Here is a 22496-nt window from a genome sequence, read left to right on the forward strand (position 1 = left end):
GTGACTGAGGAGCTCTGAAGCTCACAGTAAAAGCCAGCCTGTGGAGCTGGGTATGCTGGCTTCATCCCTCGCCAGTTGTGTCACTTAACGTCTCTGTCTGTTCTCTGCTGTCTTTATCTCCGAAATACCAGCTGTAGTTAACTCTTTCTCTTGTCATTTTTGCAAGAATTAAATCAGATGTGATGTTTGGACAGGTTTTGGCAACTTGTATGCCATGAATTAATGCATTGTAGCCTGTGCTTCCTACAAACACTGGTGGTCCTTTTGTGAGGCCAGAGCATTAGGCCACTGATGGTGGATGTGTCCAGGGCATGGTTAGCATCATCTGTCTAGCCTGACCACTTCTGAGCATCATTTGTAGAGCTAGTAAATGAGGCAAACCTGACTTAGAAACCCCAGGAATCTGAATTTAAACAGCACAGGAAGTCATTCTATAGAACATTATAATGTAAGAATCAAGGATCCACTGGTGTGTCCCAAAACATACTGGTTTACTCCAGAAGCAATCCCTAAACATCCATCTCATCCCAGGGGAGAGGCTTATCAAGACAGTCTGTGGAAGCAGGGAGACACATGGGTGAACAGCCCACATTGTTGTTGTCATCAACCAAGCAAGAGATGAAGATGCACAGCCAACCTGAGTTCTGTAGGCCCCATGAGGAGACCAAGGGCTGAGAAGGATGACAGCATTCTGCTTGCTTTTCTCTTCCCTGAGAGGCAAAACCACTTCCACACAGTATCAACGCAGCTCTAAAAAACAGATAAGGAAGCCAAGACTCGGGGAAGATGGGTGTTTGGCTCAGGGTCTTGTGAGGTCAGTGAGTGATGTGCTGGTAACTGCTTAACCACGGGCTCAGATTGCGGGTGGGGCGGGCTGAGCTGTGACATTTGTTTGTTTCTGTGGTATAAATGCCCTTAGAGTGTCAGGTTTCTATTACCAATGTGCTGCCTCTTAAGGGGGGTTGCAGAAGGGTTCCCAGGCACCCTTGGAAGCTGGTAAGAAGTGGTCCTGTCCTGGGCACTCTTGGGTATATTCATTATAGTGGTGCTTAGCATCTGTCAAGGTGTAGAAGAGAAAGGCCATTGTTCTCTCTGACTTGCAGGTGCTTTAGATTAACCCCCTCCATCCTTGAATCTATGTGAGGGAAGATAATTAGTGTGATGGGGGAGACACAACAGCTCCCTTAGGGAAACTGTCTATATTTGGTTTCTTTCAGACTGAGGTCTGGCTATGTACAGTCATCACTGGCCATCTCACCAGGCTCTGAAATACAGTGTAGGTGGTCACTGGAGGAGGTAGCATCCCATAGAAAGGCAAGAGACTGAGGAAGCTCTGAAAGTTGTCACCTGTCTGTCCACCAAGCACCTTTGAAACTACGGAGTCTGGACTAGGGATAGAAGAGACACAGTTCCCACATGTTTACCTGAGGGGAGGCTGAGACCCTTTATGTCCCAAACTCTGATGATCTGGATCAAACAGAGACATCCGCTATCCTCCCATTCTCTGAACAGTTCATCCACATGCCTAATAAGCTTATACTCGCTGGCTCGCCACACCCAGAATGGACAGGACAGCAGCTGGCCCAGGACACAATGAGTGTCCAGAACCAGCTACACCAGGACTACTTCTGATGACCATGGACAGAGTGTGTTCTTGACTGATGGCATGCCCAAGGGATGTCCCGGTGAGCCTCAAGTGACCTTGCACCATATCTGAGAGTGTAGCTGAATGACTAGAGAGTGAAGAGACGAAGCTCTGGAGACTCAGTGTCCAGCAGTACAGCAACTGCCTGCAGATAGATGAGGGGAGATCTCAGGAGATCTCTGGCCATAATGCAAGACAGAACTGTGAATTCTATCCCAGCTCAGCAGAAGCCTAGCCAAGCTCCCCAGTTCATCTTAGATAACAGCAGCAATCCTAGATGCTGGGCAGCTATGGGGCAGGTGGACTGGGTCAAGGTCTGGTCACCTAGGCAGGGACAAGCAGCACTGGGACATGAGGGTGCCCAGACATTCTTCCCTTTTCCTAGATTTCTTGACTCAGCCTGTCTCCAGCTCATATAGGGGAGGATAGAAAGGAAGGGGAGGAGGGGAGCCACTGGGAGCCAGCCATTCTGCAAGGGAGCCGGTAGGGCTCCTTCCCTCCAAGTGTGTGTGTGTGTGTATGTGTGTGTGTGTGTGTGTGTGTGTGAGAGAGAGAGAGAGAGAGAGAGAGAGAGAGAGAGAGAGAATCGGTGGGATTTCCTTCTCAGAAGCAGCCAGTTTCCTAAGAGAAAAAAGAGAGAAAGGAGAAAGAAAGGGAGGAGAAAATTGGAGGTGGGAGAGACAGAAGGGGGAGGGGGCAGAAAGTGAGAGCACACAGGAGACTGAGCACAGAGGCAGAGAGAGGGAGACAGAGAGAAAGCCACAAAGCAGAAGGGTGTGCGGAGCAGAGCCAGAGCTGAGAGGGACCCAGTAAGGGCGGGTGCAGGCAGACGCAAAGCCAGTGACCACAGGAGACTGCGACCCCGGATTCCAGGGCACTTCAGGAGGTCAGAGGAGCACAGGCCAAGAGGTGGTGCGGGACTGGGAGTGAACACTCGCCTAGGTGATCGCCGGTGAGGTGACCCCAGACTCCGAGTGGTTCCGTGCCCAGGTGCTCGCCTGGGAGGTGGCGCGGGGCTCCGGGAGGCTGCGTGCCTAGGTGCTGGCCCAGGGGGTGGCGCGGGCTTCTGGGTTGGTGGATGCCCTCTGGGTAGCCATGGCGACAAGGGCCAGGGGTCGCTGGGCTGCCGTGTCGCCTAGGGGCTGAGTCGACAGCAGGCTGCGCCATGGCGGCGCGGGGTTGCGGGCCCTGAGCGCCAGCGGCGGGCGCGCACCATGAACTCGTGGGACGCGGGCCTGGCGGGGCTGCTGGTGGGCACTATCGGCGTGTCGCTGCTGTCCAACGGGCTGGTGCTGCTCTGCCTCCTGCACAGCGCTGACATCCGCCGCCAGGCGCCGGCGCTCTTCACTCTCAACCTCACGTGTGGCAACCTGCTGTGTACCGTGGTCAACATGCCACTAACACTGGCCGGCGTCGTGGCACAACGGCAGCCGGCCGGGGACCGCCTGTGCCGCCTGGCCGCCTTCCTCGACACCTTTCTGGCCGCCAACTCCATGCTCAGCATGGCCGCGCTCAGCATCGACCGCTGGGTGGCTGTGGTCTTTCCGCTGAGCTACCGTGCCAAGATGCGCCTCCGAGATGCCGCCTTCATGGTGGCCTACACGTGGCTGCACGCGCTCACCTTCCCGGCCACCGCGCTCGCCCTGTCCTGGCTCGGCTTCCACCAGCTATATGCCTCGTGCACACTGTGCAGCCGGCGGCCGGACGAGCGCCTGCGCTTTGCTGTCTTCACCAGCGCCTTCCATGCGCTCAGCTTCCTGCTCTCCTTCATCGTGCTCTGCTTCACGTACCTCAAGGTGCTCAAGGTGGCCCGCTTCCACTGCAAGCGCATCGACGTGATCACCATGCAGACGCTTGTGCTGTTGGTGGACATACACCCCAGGTGAGTGCCCTGACCCAAGACTCTGAGCACTTGGTATTGAGTTAGGAAGGTCCCAGCATCCCGGGAGATCCCCTTTCTGCATCAATGGCATTAAGCACGGGTGGAATAGCAGATCCTGTTTAAACGGGTGCCTAGAGCTTCACTTTCTGAAACATGGGACTGAAACCCCAGCCAGAACATCTTGTTACCCTTATACTCTGGGCAGTGAACTCTGTTCACTTTTCGAAGCTTGAAAGTGGTTTGGATCTGAGAGGGGTATCTAGAGGATTGGAAAACCCTTAAGAACTCTTCAAATGGTGGGTGTTATTCCTCTGGGTCTTTGCAGTCCTGGGTGTGGTGCCACCTGGATCTCCTCGCATGAGTCCTCATTAAACAGAATCCATAGCACCTTCTCCCAGTGATGAGCTCTGAGGGCCCCAGTTCTTCTTGCCTTCCTAGAAGGTTCAGTCCATCGTTTTCTAGACTTGGAACCTCAAGGTCCCTTAAAGAATTTGTATCTCAGGTTTCTGAAACCAAGCCTGCCCACCACTTCCATTCTGTTGACTTGCTATTTCTTTGGAGAAGAAGGAGGGAGGCAAATGGAAAGATGGACTGGGAACCTCCGTGGTCCTTAGTGTTCCTTAGGGAGAAGAGGAGGAAACTGTCAATCGGGCTGTTCTGAGCTCACCTCATCTTTCCTCTTGAGACTAGGACATCAAGAGGGAGGGTGCTTCTGTGGCCTCTGCCAGTTTATATACATTAAAAGCAGACTCCCTCTCTGCTGCCTGGGACTTAGGAGTCCACTTGACACAGAAGATACAGCACACAGGGAGCAATAGTGATGGACAGTTAGGCTTCAATGTGTGAGCAGAGCCCCAGGATGTGGGGAGCCTTGGGGAATGGAATGTAGACCCCAATGTATATTCACCCTCCAGGGCACAGTGGACAGACTGAGCAAAAGCCTTTGTGAAGCTTCCCTGCCTTGAGCAATGTCACTATGCTGAATGTTACTCTACCCGCTCATCAGAAGGGCATGGCTGAGTGTGTCTACTGCCACCCCCTGAGCACACATTCAAGATGACATGGTGGTCCAGTCTTTCCCAAATAAAATCTTCCCCACAGAAGCTTAAACCAAATGTGCTTACATCAGCTCTCTCAGCAATGGTCTGTGCAGTTTAGTCATTTCAGGAGAGAGTCTGAAGCCACACTTGTAGAAACATTCCCGTTCATTGTCCTTCACTTTAGAAGGGGCTGGGGCTGGGTCCGGGTCCGGTTCTGGTTCTGGTTCTGGGGCTAGTTCTGGGTTTGGGACTGGAACCGGGACTGGGGCTACTGCTGGGGCTGGGGCTGGGTTTGAGGCTAGAACTGAGGCTGGGGCTGGGGCTGGGGCTGGGGTTGGGGCTGGGGCTGGGGCTGGGGCTGGGGCTGGGGCTGGGGCTGGGGCTGGGGCTGGGGCTGGGGCTGGGGCTGGGGCTGGGGCAGTTTGTGAGGATGCATGGATGTGTTAGCGCTTGCAGACTTGAACAAGTCCTAGAAAGCCCCCTCATGTCTAGCCTCCCAATGGAGGGAAAGAAAGGCTGAGCCAGGAGAGGAGCCCATTGTATTTAGAGCAATGCAAAGTCCACCACCAGCTCTCAGCCCACCAGAGAGGAGGGTGGAGGCCACTTTGAATTCTATTTAGAGACAGGGACTTCCTCTGCTCCTGCCAGTCTGACTTCAGGTCAGAACTACAGTGAGTTATCTGGGTGGTCTCCTAAGCAGGGACAGATACTAAGCAGAATCCATGTCTTTGTCACCTCTGCAGAGAACCTTGCCTCTAAACCGCGGGCTGTTTGGAGGAGTCCCAGCTTCTAGACCCCCACCCCACCCTGAGGAGCAGCTCCATTAGGTCACAGAGCCCCAGACTCCTTAGTGAGCACAAACTGTCTTCCCAGAGGCCTCAAGCAGGAGTGGGGTCGGGGAGCAGGGGTGGACCTCACAGAACAGGACAGCTAGTCCACAGGGGACTCCATGACAGCTGATCCTCAGGCTGCCACTTTGGTGGTACAGATGAGAAGACATGGTTCTATCTCTAAGGGCTGCTGTGAAGTCCTTCCCCGCCTCAGCTCTGGATATCCTTTGGTGCTATAAGCCTATGTTATGCTATGCAGTCTTTTGGTGTCAGTCCAGGACAGTAGTCTATGGACAGTCAAAACAGCAAGTGGAGTCTTAGCTCACTGGAAGTCATCTCAGCTACCCCTCTTACCTCGGGACTTCGCTGGAAGAGATGTGGTTTGGTACCCTTTGTTAGGGTGGCAGAGATAGCTGCTTTTCCTGCAGTACTGAATAGCAAGCTTTGCCTCTTTGCTATAAGCAACCCCTAAACGTCAGGAACCTTCCTTTTTCTAAATCTGAGATCCAGAGTGGCATCTTTCATTTCTGTTGTTCTAAGGTTTCCCAAGTCACTTCCTTTAGGAAGCAGGTGGCACTTGCCTGGTCCATATGCAAATCTCAACTCTCCTGGTGCCTGCTATTCAGTTCTCCCAGCCAAAGCTTTGGACAGGGTCTAATTACAACCTGTGGCTAGCAACCTCCTTGTGGGGTCTAACAACTCTTTCACAGAGGTCACCCAAGACCATCAGAAAACTCAGATATTTACATTTTGATTCATAACAGTAGCAAAATTACAGTTATGAAATAGTAATGAAAATAATTTGTGGTTGAGGGTCACCACAATATGAGGAACGGTATTCAAGGGTCACAGCATGAGGAAAGTTGAAAACCACTGCTCCAGTTAAACCTCTTCTGCTGCTGCCAGGGACAGCCAAGCAGACCAGGCTCAGTGGTGCCGCTGTAGTGCCTTCTTTTTCCAGCCCGGCCCAGGCTCATTACCTCAGACAGATGGCTTCCCCAAGATAAGCTGTTGGTGACAGAGTCTCTCTAACAAGCTGAATGGGAAGTTCCTCCCAGTGTATAGGGGTTTCTCTCTACCACCTCAGCTTCCTGTGAAACATGGCCACAGGGACTGGCTGAGGGCTGGCTCTGCCTCTTCAGGATGTCAGAGGTTGGCTGAAGGGTCAGACTCTCTCTGTGCCCTTGACTTTACAGAGACAGAGGTCGCTCCAGAAACGGAGGCATGTGATGAGCTCTAGAAAGTAGCTTACACCCAAATCTGTCCGTAAGGTTTATAGAGCAACCAGGCAGACAGAGGCTCACAGACTGTGTAGATGCTTAGAGGTTCTAAATTTGGTTTAAAGACTGTTATGTGAAATGCATTCTAATCCCCCTGTCTTGGCAGATATACCTCCTAAAAGTGGGGTTCAAACTTAGGGTTTTAGGCTCCTTTGGGGGCTAGTTTTATCTGACCAAGTGTTTCTGCTTGACTGCTCCATCCCTGACTCCACCCACGGGTGCTTCTCTTGAGCCATGTGCATATGCACGGCAGCTTACTTTTGGGCATGGTACCGGGGCTCTGATGAATTTTGGAAGCAGAATCAAGGCATTTGGACAAGGAATCTTTGCTCTAGTAGAGAATGGATGACGGGCGTAGCTCCAGCCCTAACCTGCAGGGCTCAGAGCAGGGACCACTCTTCGCTAGCTCTGAGAGGGGGCCACGGCTAGTGTGTGCATCCTAACTGCAAACTCAGGGCTCTTTCTCATCACCAGTCATCTCATCTCATGTCTTTTTATTTTTTTATTTTATTTTATTTTATTTTATTTTATTTTGATTTTGATTTTTCGAGACAGGGTTTCTCTGTATAGCCCTGGCTGTCCTGGAACTCACTTTGTAGACTAGGCTGGCCTCGAACTCAAAAATCCGCCTGCCTCTGCCTCCCAAGTGCTGGGATTAAAGGTGTGCGCCACCACACCCAGCTCATCTCATGTCTTAAATGCCAGAAAGCCAACATGGGCCAAGCCAGTGAGGGCTCCAAGTGTGGGCTCTGGAAGGACCATGGTCATCTGAGATTGTTGAGGACTCAGGAGCTGCTGTTACTGGGACCGAATGAGTGCATCCCCCTGACAGCCAGAGAACCTGCCTGCTTGGTCTCAAAAATACTAACCCTGCACAGATCTCGTGACCACCCCTCCCCCAGCCCCAGGCCAGCACACAAGTTCACACTATGGTCAGAGTGAGCTTTGTATCCCTTGTTCTCTTCACCACCAGGCCAGAGTGGCAGTGGGGATAAGGAGAGCACTCTAGAGTCTGAGGGCAGGAGACTTGAGATAAGCCTTGGTTCTATATGCTCTCGGGCTTGTCCTAAACTGTTCCCAGTGTCCTCATCTGCGAGTAAGCATGAAAACAGCTCACGGGAAGTCGGCATCGATGGCAAAGCTATGGTGAGAGAAATGACAGCAAGTAGTTTTGTGAGCCTATCATTCTGAGAGCTCGGTGAGGGGTCTCACACATAACTAAGGGATAAGGGTGCTAAGCTGATGTTCACACTGCTGCCCTGAGCATTGAGTCACCTGACCTTACTCACCTCCTGCTGCCACTGCACCCAGGAAGCAGCAGACAGAGCACAGGCAGGGATAGCAGAGCTGGCTTCATTCAGGGAAGGGGTGCCGGGCTCCTAACGGGAAGCACTAGGCTTGCAACCAGTGCTCCTGTGTCTGAAATTCTACTTGTGTCTGACTTTCATGCCAGGCGGGTTCTTCATTCCGTTAAGCCTCAGTTTCCCCATCTATACACTTCGATAGGCATATTGCTGCAGAGTCTACTGTTCTGTGCCAGTAGCAACATGACCCCAGGGCAAATGCCCTCTGAAGATACTGTATTTCACTGCCCATCACATTAGAATCTGTGATGTCTCTGTGAGCTTCAAGTGGGCCACAGAGTTGACTGAAGGAAAACTCGAAGTTAGGTTGCATAATACTAGTTCACAGAACCCCGGGCACAGTCTCTAACCACAGCTGCCTCTCACCTGCATACAACAAGAAGGGTTTTTACAGAAGTAAGAAAACCCATGGCTTAGAGGTGCCTGAATTTGAATCTGGAAGTCTAACTCTGGCCCTTTACACTTAACCACTAGGCTATTAGCCAAGAAGCAAAGTCCAAAGAAGAGAGTGTTGCACAGTGCCTTTCTCTTAAACTGTCCTCAAGAAGACAACACAGCAGATTTCTGAAAATCTGTGTAGTCTGAGGGAGTTACAGCCCCAGCCTTTCCTTCCTTCAGTCATTCAAGGGTCTATCTCTCTGAAGTCCCCCAGAACCTTTATAGACATTAAGTTGTCCTGGCTTTGGCAAGGAAGGGCCGTGCCCTCTCATCAGAATCCTGACTCTCTGGGGAGCATAAGGAAGCTCCCTGCCTCTCAACACTCCCCTATCCAGTGAGTCCCATCTTCAAGTCACATGGACACAATTCGCAGCTATCTCTACTCACCCGTTCCCCTCTTCACAGAGCTCCTCGTCACCCATCTAAAACAGCAATATCTTAGTTTCTTTTCTTGTTGCTATGGTAAAATACACTGATAAGAGCAATTTAAGGGAGAAAGCTTCTTTTCTGTCATAGTTCAAGGGACAGTCCATCCTAGCAGGGCAGTCAAGGTAGCAGGAGCTTGAGGCAGCTGGCCACAACACGTTTCTAATCGGGAGGCAGACAATAATAAATGCTAGTGCTCAGCTCGATCTTCCCATTTCTTGAGCCAGGATCCCAAGTCGGGAACTGCACACGCCCATAACCGAGATGGGTCTTTCCATATCGATGAGTGTCATCAAGACAATCTCCCGTAGGTCAGAGGAGGCCCATCTCCCTGGTGATTCTAGATTTTGTCAAGTTGACAGTTAGCACAGGCAAACAGTGGGCTAGCCCCAGAGGCAGGGAAATAGCCCCTGCAGGTCTGAAGATGGTAAAGATCAGAATAAAAGACAACACACAAATTGTACCTCCAGAATTATGCAGGAGAATAAGTGATTGACATTAGCAGTAGTGATAATGAATCCCTGTCTGTTTGTACTCACTGTATAATACTAATACTAATTGTATTATACTATTTCTAATATAATTTATAATCTCATTGTATTATTCATTTCTACACCAGATATGTTTAAGTGTGTGTGTGTGTGTGTGTGTGTGTGTGTGTGATGGTTGGTTTTAAATGTCAACCTGCCACAGCCTGGAATTACCTGGGAGGAAGGAGCATTTGAGCTGGAGAATGATTTAGCACAGGTAAACCAGGGCATGTCTGTGAGGGAGTGTCTTCATTATTCATTGACATAACGGTGGCACCTTTTCCCAGCAGACGGTTCTGAACTTGGGGCAGGGAAAGCTAGCGGCCTAAGCAAGCAGGCAGCGTCGTCTTGTTTGCTTCTCTCTTCTCTGGATTGTAGACATTATGTGACGGGCTACTGCATCAGGGAAGCGTGAACCAGAAAACCCTTTCCCTCTCCTGAGCTGCATTTGGTCAGGAAGTTTTATCACAGAAAAAGAAAGGAAAGTAGAACACTGTATGCTGTGCATTTAATTCTTCAAACAATCCTATTTAGCATTATGTTGTGTTGCCTATAAGAAAGCACATCATGAAAACGTGGTATATGATAGTACGCTATAGATAACGATCTTGACAATGACACACAGCTTGCCCCCCGGGGCACAAGCCTGGCCCTCGGGTCTCTGGCTTCATAGCCACGTGCCTCAAAGCTGTGGCTTGTGTTCATGAGTAGCACCTTCCTGTGTCTTGGCCAGGCCACAGCATGAGTTACCTTCTCCTCTCTGCCCTGCGCAGTGTGAGGGAACGGTGTCTGGAGGAACAGAAGCGGAGGCGACAGCGTGCCACCAAGAAGATCAGCACCTTCATAGGGACCTTCCTTGTGTGCTTTGCACCCTATGTGATTACCAGGTAAGCCGACCTGCGGATGGGGGACAGGGCTTGGAGTGCCATAGGAGGGTCCCTTTGGCCACCTGTCTTTCCTGCAAGCATGGAAGGGTGAGCGTCGGCACTTGTATGCCTCTCTCCAGCCTCTGACTCGTCCTTATTACTAATTAGCATTTTAAAGATCTCTTTTTATTTTTAATTATTTGTATGTGTGTGGGTATATACATATGAGTGCAGGTGTCTGTAGAAGCCAACAGAGGATTTTTGGATCCCCTGGAGCTGGAGTTACAAGCAGTTGTGAGCTGCTAACATGGGTGCTGAGAAATAAACTCAGATCCTCTTCAGTAGCCGTCTGAGCTCGTAGTCACTCTTTAGCTCCTTAATTAGCATTTTGATTGCGCATAGTCACCAGTACCCTGGACAATTCGATTCATGTATACAAGGGGTAGTAATCAAGGCAGGGAAGTTAACATGTCCAGTTCCTTTAACAACACTAACAATTTTGATTAGCACATAATGACCGCACGCACCTGTGAAGCCCTGTGTGAAATTACACTGCACACACACACACACAACGGGTACAGATCGAATCCCTCCATTTGTTCTCAGTCTCCTTGCTGTTATCCCGTGTTTGGGGCCTCCATGCTCCTCTCTGTTCACTGTTTATAACATCTATAACTGGTTGCTGTGGAGTGCAGCCCCTCCGCCACAGGGTGTAGAAAGTGAGGACGTATTTTTCAGGCCTGTTTTAACGCCCATGACCCACCTGCCTTCTGTCTACCCCCTTTGTCTTGTCTCAGCTTGTGAGAGTCACTCTGTACATTCAGCTGGGCTTTTTAAAGTGTGTGTTATGGGAGAGCAGGCAGCACACATCTGAGTTATTTTGTTGTGTCCTCTTGTTCCATCCTCTTTGTCTGAATGATAGTCCATTGTGTATCTATCTATTCCACATTTTCTTTATGTGTCCATTGTGGCCCCAAAGTTGGTTCCTGCCTTTGCTGCTACGGACAAGTGCTGAAGTAAATACAGTCATATAGGTATCTGTGGGACTCTCACTTCCTTTCTTTTGGTTATATACCCAGAGACAGGCCAGCTGATTCAAATAGCGGGTTTATTGGGTTTGGGGGGGGGGCGCTTCATATCACTCTCAATAGTCAACCTTGGATTCCTATGTGTTAAACTCAGTACCCCACAGCAGTCTCTTCACTCAGTCTCCAGATAATCTCATCCCAACTTGTCACCCTATACCCACACTTGAAGAGATGCTGACAGGAAGAAAAGGTGGAGGGAACTGTCACACAGTAGAGGGTGCCACTGCCCACTGTGTGCTGGGCATCCAGCCCCCAACAGTTTACTTCAGGATATCTGCCACCTGAACAAAAGCAGATATTTTTCTTGGTGCCGTGCCAGGCAGGCCACCTCTCCTGTGGCCGTATTGCTGGGCCAATGGCTGTGAGGTTTCCATCTTCCCGGAGCACCAAGAGCCAGGTATAACAGCAACTGTGACAGGTAGGGCTGCCGTCTACTGGAACCAGCAACCAGCATTTCTCAGACCAGCCCGCTCCAGCTGTGACTGTTCCCCCATGCCAATTTCAGTCAGAGAGGGAAGAAAGAAAAGGACTGCCCCCCTCCCACCTCTCTCTCCCAAGCTGCTTTGTGGATTGGTGGGGGTGAAAAAAAATTCTCCAGCTTTGTATCCTAAGTCGTCGTGTGATCTGCAAAGTTGGAGCTCACAAAGGACAAGGTTTCTATGAAGGGGTGGAGGTGGGAGCTGTGATTGAGTCTGGGAAACGGTTTCCTCTGTGTTTGAGTGTGTCGGGGGTGGAGGAGAAGGAGAGAAAGGGAGAGAAATGAAGAGAGAGAGAGAGAGAGAGAGAGAGAGAGAGCAAGCAAAGCTAGTACCAGTGCAGAAGTACAGATGGCCATTCCTTTCAATGCCACCCAGCCTCCTCTTCCCCATGAGGGTGAGCCAACTGTGACTGCCCTCTCTCTTTTCCCCACTTGGCCTTACACAGAGCCCAGCCTGGCTGCTAATTTCAGTCCTGGCTGCCAGTTTTTTCTTCAGGCTAAGACACAGTTCTTTGTCCACAGGACCCACCAGAACATACAGACAATGCATATGGGGGCCTTGCTCACCTCTTTATCCCCCTATTCCTTGGACAGCCCAAGTACAGTGCCACCCACTGCCTTCCATGGTATGTGTTTCCTTGTAGGGAGACAGATTCAGCCTATTTCTTGCTTTGAACACAGGACTTGGAGCTATGGGGGGCGGGGGCAGGGGGCGGGGGAGTCCCTAGATGGTCGGAGCACAGGACAGGGCAGAGTCATCAATTTTTTTCTTCTGCAACTGTTCACTGGACCTCAGTACTGTTGCTGCTGCATTGTATACAGATGACTCTTGGTAGAGAGAGGCTAGCCTATGCTTTGTACAATGTATCATGGGCTCCTTGGTCCAACCACCCAACCAGGAACACCTCTATCCTTCCCTAACATCCCCAATTTGATAACCAAGTCTCTAGATATTTCCAAGTGTTCCCTGAGACCAGAGTCACCTTGATAGAGAAGCTGTGATCTAGAACCATATTGCAACCAGGAAGCCAAGGGTACCTTAGATCAGGACTCTGCGTGAGACCTAACAGCCACAAAGAGGGAGGGACCTCCTTAAGGCCAACCTTAGCTGTAACCTTCTGCTGTGCAGAAGAGAGAGAGCCCTCACCTCTCTGGGCTTCTAGAAGACAGTGTGATGTCCTGGGATTAAAGGATGTGGAGCAACATAGTGTGTGACATAGGCATGCCTGTATGGATTCTCAGCCAGCATTCTCCCTACCCATGACACCAGAGACTGAAGGCGATCTAGCCTGTCACAGAAAATGGGTGAGAAAGGATGTATACAAAGACTCCTTCCTCTTAGACCTCGGAGAGAGGAGGGGTCATTGAGCAGATTAACTTAAACCCTCAAGGAATAAGGAACATGACCTCCACCTTAGGCAACTAGGCTTTTCTCAAGCTTAATTTCATTTCCTAGCATATTCATTCTCTCTCTCTCTCTCTCTCTCTCTCTCTCTCTCTCTCTCTCTCTCTCTCTCTCTCTCTCTCTCTCCCTCTCTCCTCATTATAACCTATTTCCTTCTAATATTCCCAGGCACAAATAATGTTTCGGTCAAGCTGCTAGCAGATTCATAGCACAATACATTGCATCCAAATGGAGTTAATGTAATTGAGTTTAAAAAAATATTCACAAAACTATGCATCCTGTATGAGAATAAGCAGTATTTCCAAGGGGTGACAAGCCTTGCCCACTCTGGTATAGAACATGGATCATCAGGAGACACCAGCCCACCGTCACCTCCTCAGCATAGACCCTGGATCACCAGAGGAAGTCACTCCCCATCACCTCCTTTCAGCATCTTGTTTGTGTGTATATAGAACTACCCCAAGCAAAGGTCTCAAGAGGCACGCAAGGTCACCTTCCATCACTTTGTCACACATGTCTCCAGCATCTTCCCTGTGCAGACTATAAAAGTTCCCCTGAAGATTAAGAGTGAGTTGAAGAGAGCCCCAGGAGCCTCCTGGTAGGAGCCCTGGCCCTGCAAAGAGAGTTTCTAGTCAAGACAAAGCCCAGAATCCAGGACTCTGTGGTAGGATAGAGCCTCCTGACTAGGTCTCATGGGCAAAGCCTGTGACCTGGATATGGCCATGCAGGTGTGAAGAATAATGATAACTGAAGCATAAGAGATGGCATGAATGGGGTCTATAGTGCTATGCTCTAGTATGAGAGCCACCAGACATGGATGACTATTGAGCACGTACATGTGGCCTTCCAAAGTGAGGTGTACCTACTTCAGGTTTATTACTTCCAATATTGACTGTGATAAAAAATTAATACAATCAGTACTTCTCATAACAACTCCCTCCTGGGATAATAAGTTAAATAGACAATAAAAATTAAATTCATCTGCTGTGTACGTTCGTGAGTACGTGTGTCTCTGTCTCTCTATCTTTGTCTGTCTCTCTGTGTGTGTTCGTGTGTGTGTGTGTGTGTGTGTGTGTGTGTGTGCATGTGGAAGCCAGCCTTAGATGTTGTTCAGGCTCTGTCACCTTAGCTTTCTTGTGCGAGCTCTTACAGAGACCTGACATACCTGTTTCAGAGTCATGCTGCTCCACTGAGCTCTGGGTCAGTTAGATTGTTCCTGGAATGACCTGGCAACGTCTTCAAGGCCACTGCAGATTTCTACCCACAGGCTCTTGGGAAATATTTTCTGAATTAATGTTCGTATGTCTTCGCGTGATTGTAAGCTTATCGTCTGTGCAGCGATCTCTACTTACAAATAATTACAGTTGTCGTAAATCATCAGGATCGGGTTTGGAGGCATTTGCGGATCTGATGGCCCCATTATTATAGCTTTCCAGAGTAATGGAATGATGGAGAGGGGAGTGGGGTTAATGTGCAGGTGGCTCCCAACTGTTAATGTTCTATTAATAAATGACTCTTCTGCGCTAATGTCTCATGAACGCTTAAAGCATCCGCTTAGAGCTTACAGGCCTTTGCATATGCAGATTGAGTCTCCAGAAGCCTTGGGCATAATCAGGCTGTTTTCCCAAGCAAACTTCTGTGACTCACTTTGTATTTTATGCACAGTGTGTGTGTGTGTGTGTGTGTGTGTGTGTGTTGTGTGTCTGTTTGTGTGTCTCTGTGTGTGCACCTGTCAATGTGTGTCTGTATGTGTGTGCATCTGTGTGCCTGTGTGTCTGTCTCTCTGTGTGGTATGTTACAAGGAGAGACACACAGACAGGGACAGAAACAGAGAAAGGGCAAAGGTTAGAGGAGCAGTGTGGGCAGAGGGAGTGTGGAGAGGAGGCGCTACTGTGCTGCTGTAAATTCGGTATTTGACAGCAAAGGGGTCAGATGCATGGTGGAACTTGAAACCGTGCAGGAGCCTGTGGGGCAGCCTAGCAGAGAGCAGGAGATCTCTGGTACTCAAAGCCTAGGGTTCAACTCACGTCTTTTCTACACCTGGACTGTGTGACTAACACAGAATTGCCTTGGTTCCGTCCCTATGTATTAGGGAGGATGATAGGAGGATGGGAGCTGGAGCTGCTGTCTGCAGAGCAGTGAGGTGCTGAGCCCAGGGTGCTGAGCTGGTGTTGAGCAGCTCTGCACCTCTTACCATAAGCCTCTCTCCTTGGGGACTCTGACCGGGAACAAGTCAGGATATTAGTTCCTCCAGGATTCAAAGAATTCCTCAGAATTCAGACAAGTGTACCTCCTCCCTCCTCCCCCTTCTCCCCCCTCCTCCCCCCTCCTCTCCCTCCTCCTCCCCCTCCTCCTCCCCCTCCTCCACCTCCTCCTGGGACCATGGTGGCTCAGGGTGCTGGGTAGTATGAGAATCCCCTATGGGTAAGGGCGTGGGTAGGCAACTTCCTGTCTTGTCAGCCCTTTTCTGTAGCAGCCTCTTTCAGATGGTTTCCAGCAAGCAGCATCAGTGGGACTCCATGTCAAAAGAGAGCCACAGTTCAGAGAACTCCATTATACAAAGGGGCATGGGCAAGCACACAGAATTCAGGGTGTGTAGTCTGTGACCGGGATTCTCTGTGTCTGCCGTCCCGAATTCAGTAAGGTCTGAATATTGAAGCACTTTCCACTGCTCAACAAACATAAATGCACATACACATGATACATATATTTACAAAACACACCATGGTACATATGCTTGCAGATGCACATGACCTACACATGACACTCATGGGCATACATATACATAACACATACACTCATATGGCAAACCTGCATACACATGCAGAAATGCATACACAGTACATATGTGCACACAACATAAGGCACACATGCACACACATACATATGAACCACATATGCACATATATACAAAATACATATATATACATTTACATAATATAAATGCATTTGGCACACATGGGCATATATGCATAATACACACATACCCCATGTGCACATATGCATACACATGACACAATGTACACACATGCACATAACATGTATATGCACATCCAGATAAATATACACATATACATACATATACACAACACATGCTCACACAGACTCAAGCATATACATTCACATAATGCATTAGTATACACAACACATACATGCACATAACATGAATGCAGAAACCACATGCACGCATAGCCTACACGTAACACATGCATGCACACTAATGCACACAGGTACATATACACATGCAGGTCAGGTCACTACTCAGACTTCTCTAAAGAGCTCCAATGCCTTCCTCAGGATGGCCTGAAGTGCCTATCCCCTCATGCATCCTGCTATATCCCTGGCCTGTTGACTGGCATGGACTCTCCTGAGGGGATAAGATTAGGATCCAGAGGGTGTGCAGGACTGGTCTCCATGCATCTTGAGCATACAAGCATAAGTGTCACTATGACTGGAGCCTTAGGGCAAGTAGAGGTTTTTCTGGTCCACATCCCAGGAAGCATATGGGAATCCTCGTGTGCTTAGCGAAAGGTGAGGGCAGCCAGCAGGAGATGTGATCCGTGGGACAAGCCTGTTTGTTGGGGAGTGGGAGGGACCATGCCGCTCCAGAGGAGCCAAAGCTGTGGAAGTTCCAGTGTTGCCTAGGCTTACATGGGGTCTGGGAACAGGGTGAGGATCTGGTTCCTTTGCAGTGTTGTTACAGGCAAGGACCCCAGAACACCAGAGCAGCCTAACAGCCCCTCCATATCCCGGTAGGGTTCTTTTGGGGTGTATTGGAGTACTGGGGCTATGTACCACACTGAGGCTTAAACAGCAAGAAGGTATCGAAGCATCTCCTTGCCCAGGATTATGTAGAGCCAAGTCTGGTCTGTGTTAATTTGAAGTTCTTCTTTGTGTGGGACCTTCCAAAGGCCAGACATGATTTTAAAAGAAGAACTTGTCACAGTTTTTGTTTGTTTGTTTGTTTGTTTGTTTGTTTGTTTTTGGGTGGGGGAATAGAGATAAGAAACAAAAATTTAACACAGCAAATCAAGATCTCGTGGAAAGGGTTTCTTGGGGGCAGAAAGGGACCCCAAAGCTCATCTTGTCACCCTACAGTGCTAAGATTCAGGTCCCAGCATGGCCTCTAGCCAGGCTTAGAGGAGAGACACTTGCACTTCTCTGGCAGGGGACCCTGGTTTGCTGCTCTACCTCTCTGAACCTCAATGACCTCATGTGTAAGATGAGATGAGATCCATTCTGCAGGATCTTTGTGAGATGGAAGAATGCACACAGTGAACCCTTGGTCCAAAGGAGACACAAACCGGAAGTGATTGGAGGGTTTCAGACATCAAATAGAGCCTTTGGAAGGAAAATGCCATAATTTTGTCCTCCAGAGCCTCCAAATACTACTTTTGATCTTGCTGGATGGTCTGATAATTCTTTTTTAAAAATTAGTAAAGGTTGGACAGATAGCTCAAATGGCAATGCAAGGATAAAGAATGAGTTCAGGTCCCCAGAACCCATGTCAAAAGCTGGGTAGAGCAGCATATGCCTGTAACCTCAGGAAGGACAAAATAGGTGGCAGGGTCAGACAGATCCCTGAAAATCTGTGGGCCAGTTAGCCTAGCCAACTTGGTGAGGTGCTTGCCCAACAAGATATACTTCTGTCCTAAATAAAATGTGGAAGGTGTCTGAGGAAGGAACATACCAAGGTTATTCTCTGATCACAGATGTATTCACACATGAATGTGTACACACACACACCTATCTTATCTTTTGGGGGAAGCCACGACGTCAGGACCAAGCAACAATACAGGACATTTGGGTAACATGACATGGCATCTTTACATACTGTGCTGGCTACTTTTATGTCAATTTAATACAAGCTTAAGTTATCTGAAAGGAGGCAACCTCCACAACATCCAGCTGTGGGCAGGCCTGTAGGGCATTTTTCTTAATTAGTGATTGATGAGGGAGGGCTCAGACAACTGTGGGTGGTGCCATCCTTGGGCAGGTTGTCCTGAGTTCTATAAGAAAGCAAGCTTAGCAAGACATGGGAATCAAGCCAGTAAGCAGCACCCCTCCATGGTCTTTTCATGAGCTCCAGGTTCCTGCCCTGTTTGAGTTTCTGCCCTGACCTCCTTTGATGTGGAACAGTGACACGGAAGCATAAGCCAAATAAACCCTTCCCTACCCAGTTTTCTTTTTGATCATGGTGTTTCACTGCCGCAATAGAAACCCTAAGACGCATGGCAGCAGTGTGCCAGTGTTTGCATATCTCATTGTTATTAAGTGTGAATTCTAAATTTGGAGCTTGTCTCTTTCAGTTCATCACTTCTAAAACATAGCTCTGTAAAACGTGAGTATTTCCTTAATGCAGTTAGTTCTAGTTCCTCAGCTCCTCACCGAGTCTAACAAGGAAACGAGGAGATGGTAGCCCTGGTTCTCACAGGGTTAAAGGACAAAGGCAGAGAGTGCTGCTGAGATGGTGAGGCAAAGATGGCAGCCTCAGGATGGCCTCCCTAGAGATCCATTCAAGACACGGGAGTTTTAGTGGGAAATGGAGGGCAGCAATTGTCCTTTCCTTCCACCAACTCTAGGACCCATAACACGTCCCCCACCCAATAAAGACTCTAGGAAAACTAACCAAATTGGCAACAGGGTTCCAGCTGACACTGCTTCCCTCTTGTTCCCGAGCCCCCTCCAAGGCAGCCCACCAACCACTGCCTGCTCTCCTGGAGATGCCCCCAGTGGTGGCAGGGTGCCAGAATCTAGCTGGATACAGGCACTAGACTTGCAGAGATCCTCTGCTCTCTGGATCTCAACTTTCTCATTTGACAATGGGTGGAAGAGAGGGGAATCTGAGTTCTCCAAGCTTTGTGGGTCTTTTTGACTTTGTGCTAAGGCTGGATACATCTCCAAGTCTGGCCAATGGATCCAGGAGCACTTGGAGAGAGAGTAGTCATGCTTAGAGGTAGGCGTGGAGATTCAAGAACTCTTACTGCTCTTGAAGCCTGGTGTTTGCACCACTCCGTGAGTTCCGTGGCCACCAGGAGAACTCTAAGAAGCAAACTCTTGAACACACGGGATGTGTCTTCCCTCGCCCTCCCTCAGTAGGTGAAGATCACTTTCAGGTCTCCTAACTACTGCTATTGTCAAAGACAACCCCAGTCCTAAGAAGAGTCCCTCCTCACTTGCATCTGCTCTATTGGAGCAGGGGATGTCAGGAGCTTTGCAGAATATTTGCCAAGCTTTTCCTCAGCCCGCCCTCCCACATAGACTTCTCAAGAAGGCAGAACTGGGTTTGAGGCTGAGCCAAACCTGACTCTCATGGATTAAAAGATCATAGAAACAACCCCATCTGACTTCCCTACTCTACAGATAAGACATACAGCCCCAAGGAGTGTGAAGACTTGACCAAGGAACTGAAGTCAGAAGGCTATTAGCTATCCACCCACTTCATCTTAGAGCCTGGAATTCAGAATAGGAGCTGGCTCTAAATGCTGCCTTTATAGTTGATTATAGCTGCCTTTATAGTTGATAGTCTTATGGTTATCTTGGGGATCTGAGGTAGTCATGTCTTTCAGCTTCTCTACAGTAATGCAGTTGACACAATACTTAGAATAAGTGCCTAATCAATGCTCATTGCCACCATTTTTGTTTTCATTGCTTTCATGTAATATTAATTATAGAGGCATGTAACCATGTTCTGAACACATGCCCACAGCTCCCTCAAGTAACACATCCCCCATCTCTCCACAGGCTGGTGGAACTCTTCTCCACAGCACCCATTGGCTCTCACTGGGGAGTGCTGTCCAAGTGCTTGGCCTACAGCAAGGCCGCTTCTGACCCCTTCGTGTATTCCTTGCTGCGACACCAATACCGCAGGAGCTGCAAGGAGCTCCTGAACAGGATCTTCAACAGACGCTCCCTTCACTCTGTGGGCCTCACAGGTGACTCTCACAGCCAGAACATTCTGCCAGTGTCGGAATGAAGGACCACTCTCCTGATGGGGAGTTCAGAACGAGGTGGCCAGAGCAAAGGGAGGTGGTCTGGGACTCCTGGGTGGACAATAACTGCCACCATTGCCTGGTGATTGCCGTGATGCTGACGTCTGAACAAGATCTGGGGCCTGCTTCTTGGCTCTTCCAGGGTAGATGTCAGACTGTCCCTATTTGTCGCCAAAGGATGGCCATAGGCCACGCCCTGGCCTTTCTTTCTGAGAGTGTGTATTGAGAGCTTAGACTCACCAAAGGCCTCTCAGAGGACGGTAGGCCAGTTAGTGTCAAAGACACAGAGTGCTGGTGGCAGGTGTGGGCATGATATCCACCTGTCTACTAACTACTGCTCATGGGGCTCCATGCTCCAAGGGACATCTTAGTGATGCTGAAAGTGAGGTTGTCTGTGGCCATCTGGCTCCAGATCTACTATGGCATCTCTTTTCCCCTTGGTAGTGTTTGCTGCTGTAACCCAAATATTATCCAGCTGGTGCCAACTACATCATGATCAGCTGATACCCTTGGGCCCTGCACTCAATGGGAACATGTTTAACAACCAGTTTGCTACCTACCAGTTGTCTTAGGAATGATAAATTGGACTCACCTTTTGTCCCTCTTTCATCAAACTAATGTTTGCGTGTATTGACAATCTTAGCATGAAAGTGGTCTCTCGGTAGACAGGTCTTAGATAATGTTAGATTCCATGAAATCTGAGCAGGAAGTCACCTTCTGATTTGCATGCCATAGGTAAAGGAGCCCAGGAAAGTAGGAAGATGGTGGCTGGTCTGTCCTACCTCCATATCTGGGATCTGAGTTGGTAGGGAAGACTTCCTCTTGTCTTAGACATCTTGCCTGTCATATTCTAGGAGCTGACTTGAACAGGGATGAAGTCTTAGTTTTCAGATACTGGGCTCTATTATCCTGGTGGCTCATTACCCACATTCTGCAACTTTGTCCTGAGAAAGCAGCAGCTATCCAAGGTCACCACAAAAGTGCTCTGTGCCACTGATGAGAGAGTGCAGTTAGTACAAGATGCTGTTCCTGTAATATACATGCCAATCCATTGGGAGCCATTGTCTTAGTCTCATTGAAAACTAAGATAAGGACAGGAGAAATAGCTTAGCCAGTAAAGTGCTTACTGTGCAAGCATGAAGGCCTGAGTCCAACCCCAAGAGCCCAAATTAAAAGCAAACTGGACATGGTGGTGTGCACCTGTAATCCTAGCACTGGAGAATCGAGAGAGGCGACTCCACAGGACTTAGGTCAGCCAAGACTTAGCTGAATGGGTGAGCTACAGGCCAGTGACGGTCCTGAGAAAAGAAAAGAACAAAGTAGATGCCAGCTTAGAAACAACACGTGAGGTTGACCTCTGGCCTCCACATGCCTGCGTATGTGAGTGTGCACACACGTGCACATGCATGCGAGCACACTCGGCCCATGCCTACTCACTGTCTCATTATCATTTCAGAGGCGCTTGAGAATGCTCAGAGCAGTTGTGTCTGAGCCCTCTAAGTGACTCTTGTGGGTGGGAAGGGTGAAGAACCATAAAAATCACAAGTATCACTCTCTCCTGTATAGCTCCACACATCCTAGTCTCAGGAGCATAGGGGGAACTATCCACCAGGGACCAACCCAAAGAATGTTGATTTTCCCTGCCAGGCAGCCCCCGTAGTTAAAGGCAGACAAATGTCTGCTTGTCGATTTGAAAAGATGGCCTATCATTAACTCTTGGCAATTCATTTAGAAAACAACTCCAGCAGGCCTAGTGTTGTCAGGCTCCAGAGTTTCCATGGAGACCAGAATGGGGATAGTTGTAACATCTAAGGAGGTTTTAATATCCTCCCATTGCTGGGAGAGGTATGCTCATACTTGCCTTGTTAGAGAAAAAGAACCTGGGCACCAGAGGGGACTGCCAGGACACTTGTCTGGACTTTGTCTCCAGCTCTCCCCAGGTAGCCTTCTGGGGGACCTGGTAAGGTACACCCTTCCTCCCTGTGATGAGGGATGTTACAACAGTGGCTTGAAATTAACCATGGTGGAAGTTTTTAGACACTCAGAATAGCTAAGTGTTATAAATCAAGCCTTCTCCCCCGAGAGCTGGTTGTCATCTACCTACCAGCGCAACACATGCCACACATTTGTTTCTAGAACGAAACTCTCCTGGCTCAGAATCCATTTGGTTCCATCTATCCTAAATCACAGTGTTCACTTCTATAGCTTTCCTAGTCATAAGCAGTTGCCTAC

General features: G+C 49.2%; 1 protein-coding gene across 2 annotated transcripts; it reads left to right on the top strand.

The window, feature by feature from the left end:
* Positions 1-2093: 2093 nt before the first annotated feature.
* On the top strand, positions 2094-21565 carry Gpr26 (G protein-coupled receptor 26). 2 transcript variants are annotated; one of them, XM_006507766.4, is made up of 3 exons: positions 2094-3527; positions 10209-10322; positions 13441-14261. In XM_006507766.4, the coding sequence occupies exons 1-3, from the start codon at positions 2860-2862 to the stop codon at positions 13448-13450; spliced, it is 792 nt and encodes a 263-aa protein (XP_006507829.1). In that variant the 5' UTR covers positions 2094-2859; the 3' UTR covers positions 13451-14261. The 2 variants fall into 2 exon arrangements, with proteins under 2 accessions (XP_006507829.1, NP_775586.1); NM_173410.3 differs by lacking the exon at positions 13441-14261 and adding an exon at positions 20017-21565 and having other exon boundaries at positions 2392-3527.
* Positions 21566-22496: the final 931 nt, after the last annotated feature.

The sequence above is a fragment of the Mus musculus genome, chromosome 7, assembly GCF_000001635.26.
Source record: "Mus musculus strain C57BL/6J chromosome 7, GRCm38.p6 C57BL/6J".
In the NCBI taxonomy this organism is placed as follows: domain Eukaryota; kingdom Metazoa; phylum Chordata; class Mammalia; order Rodentia; family Muridae; genus Mus; species Mus musculus.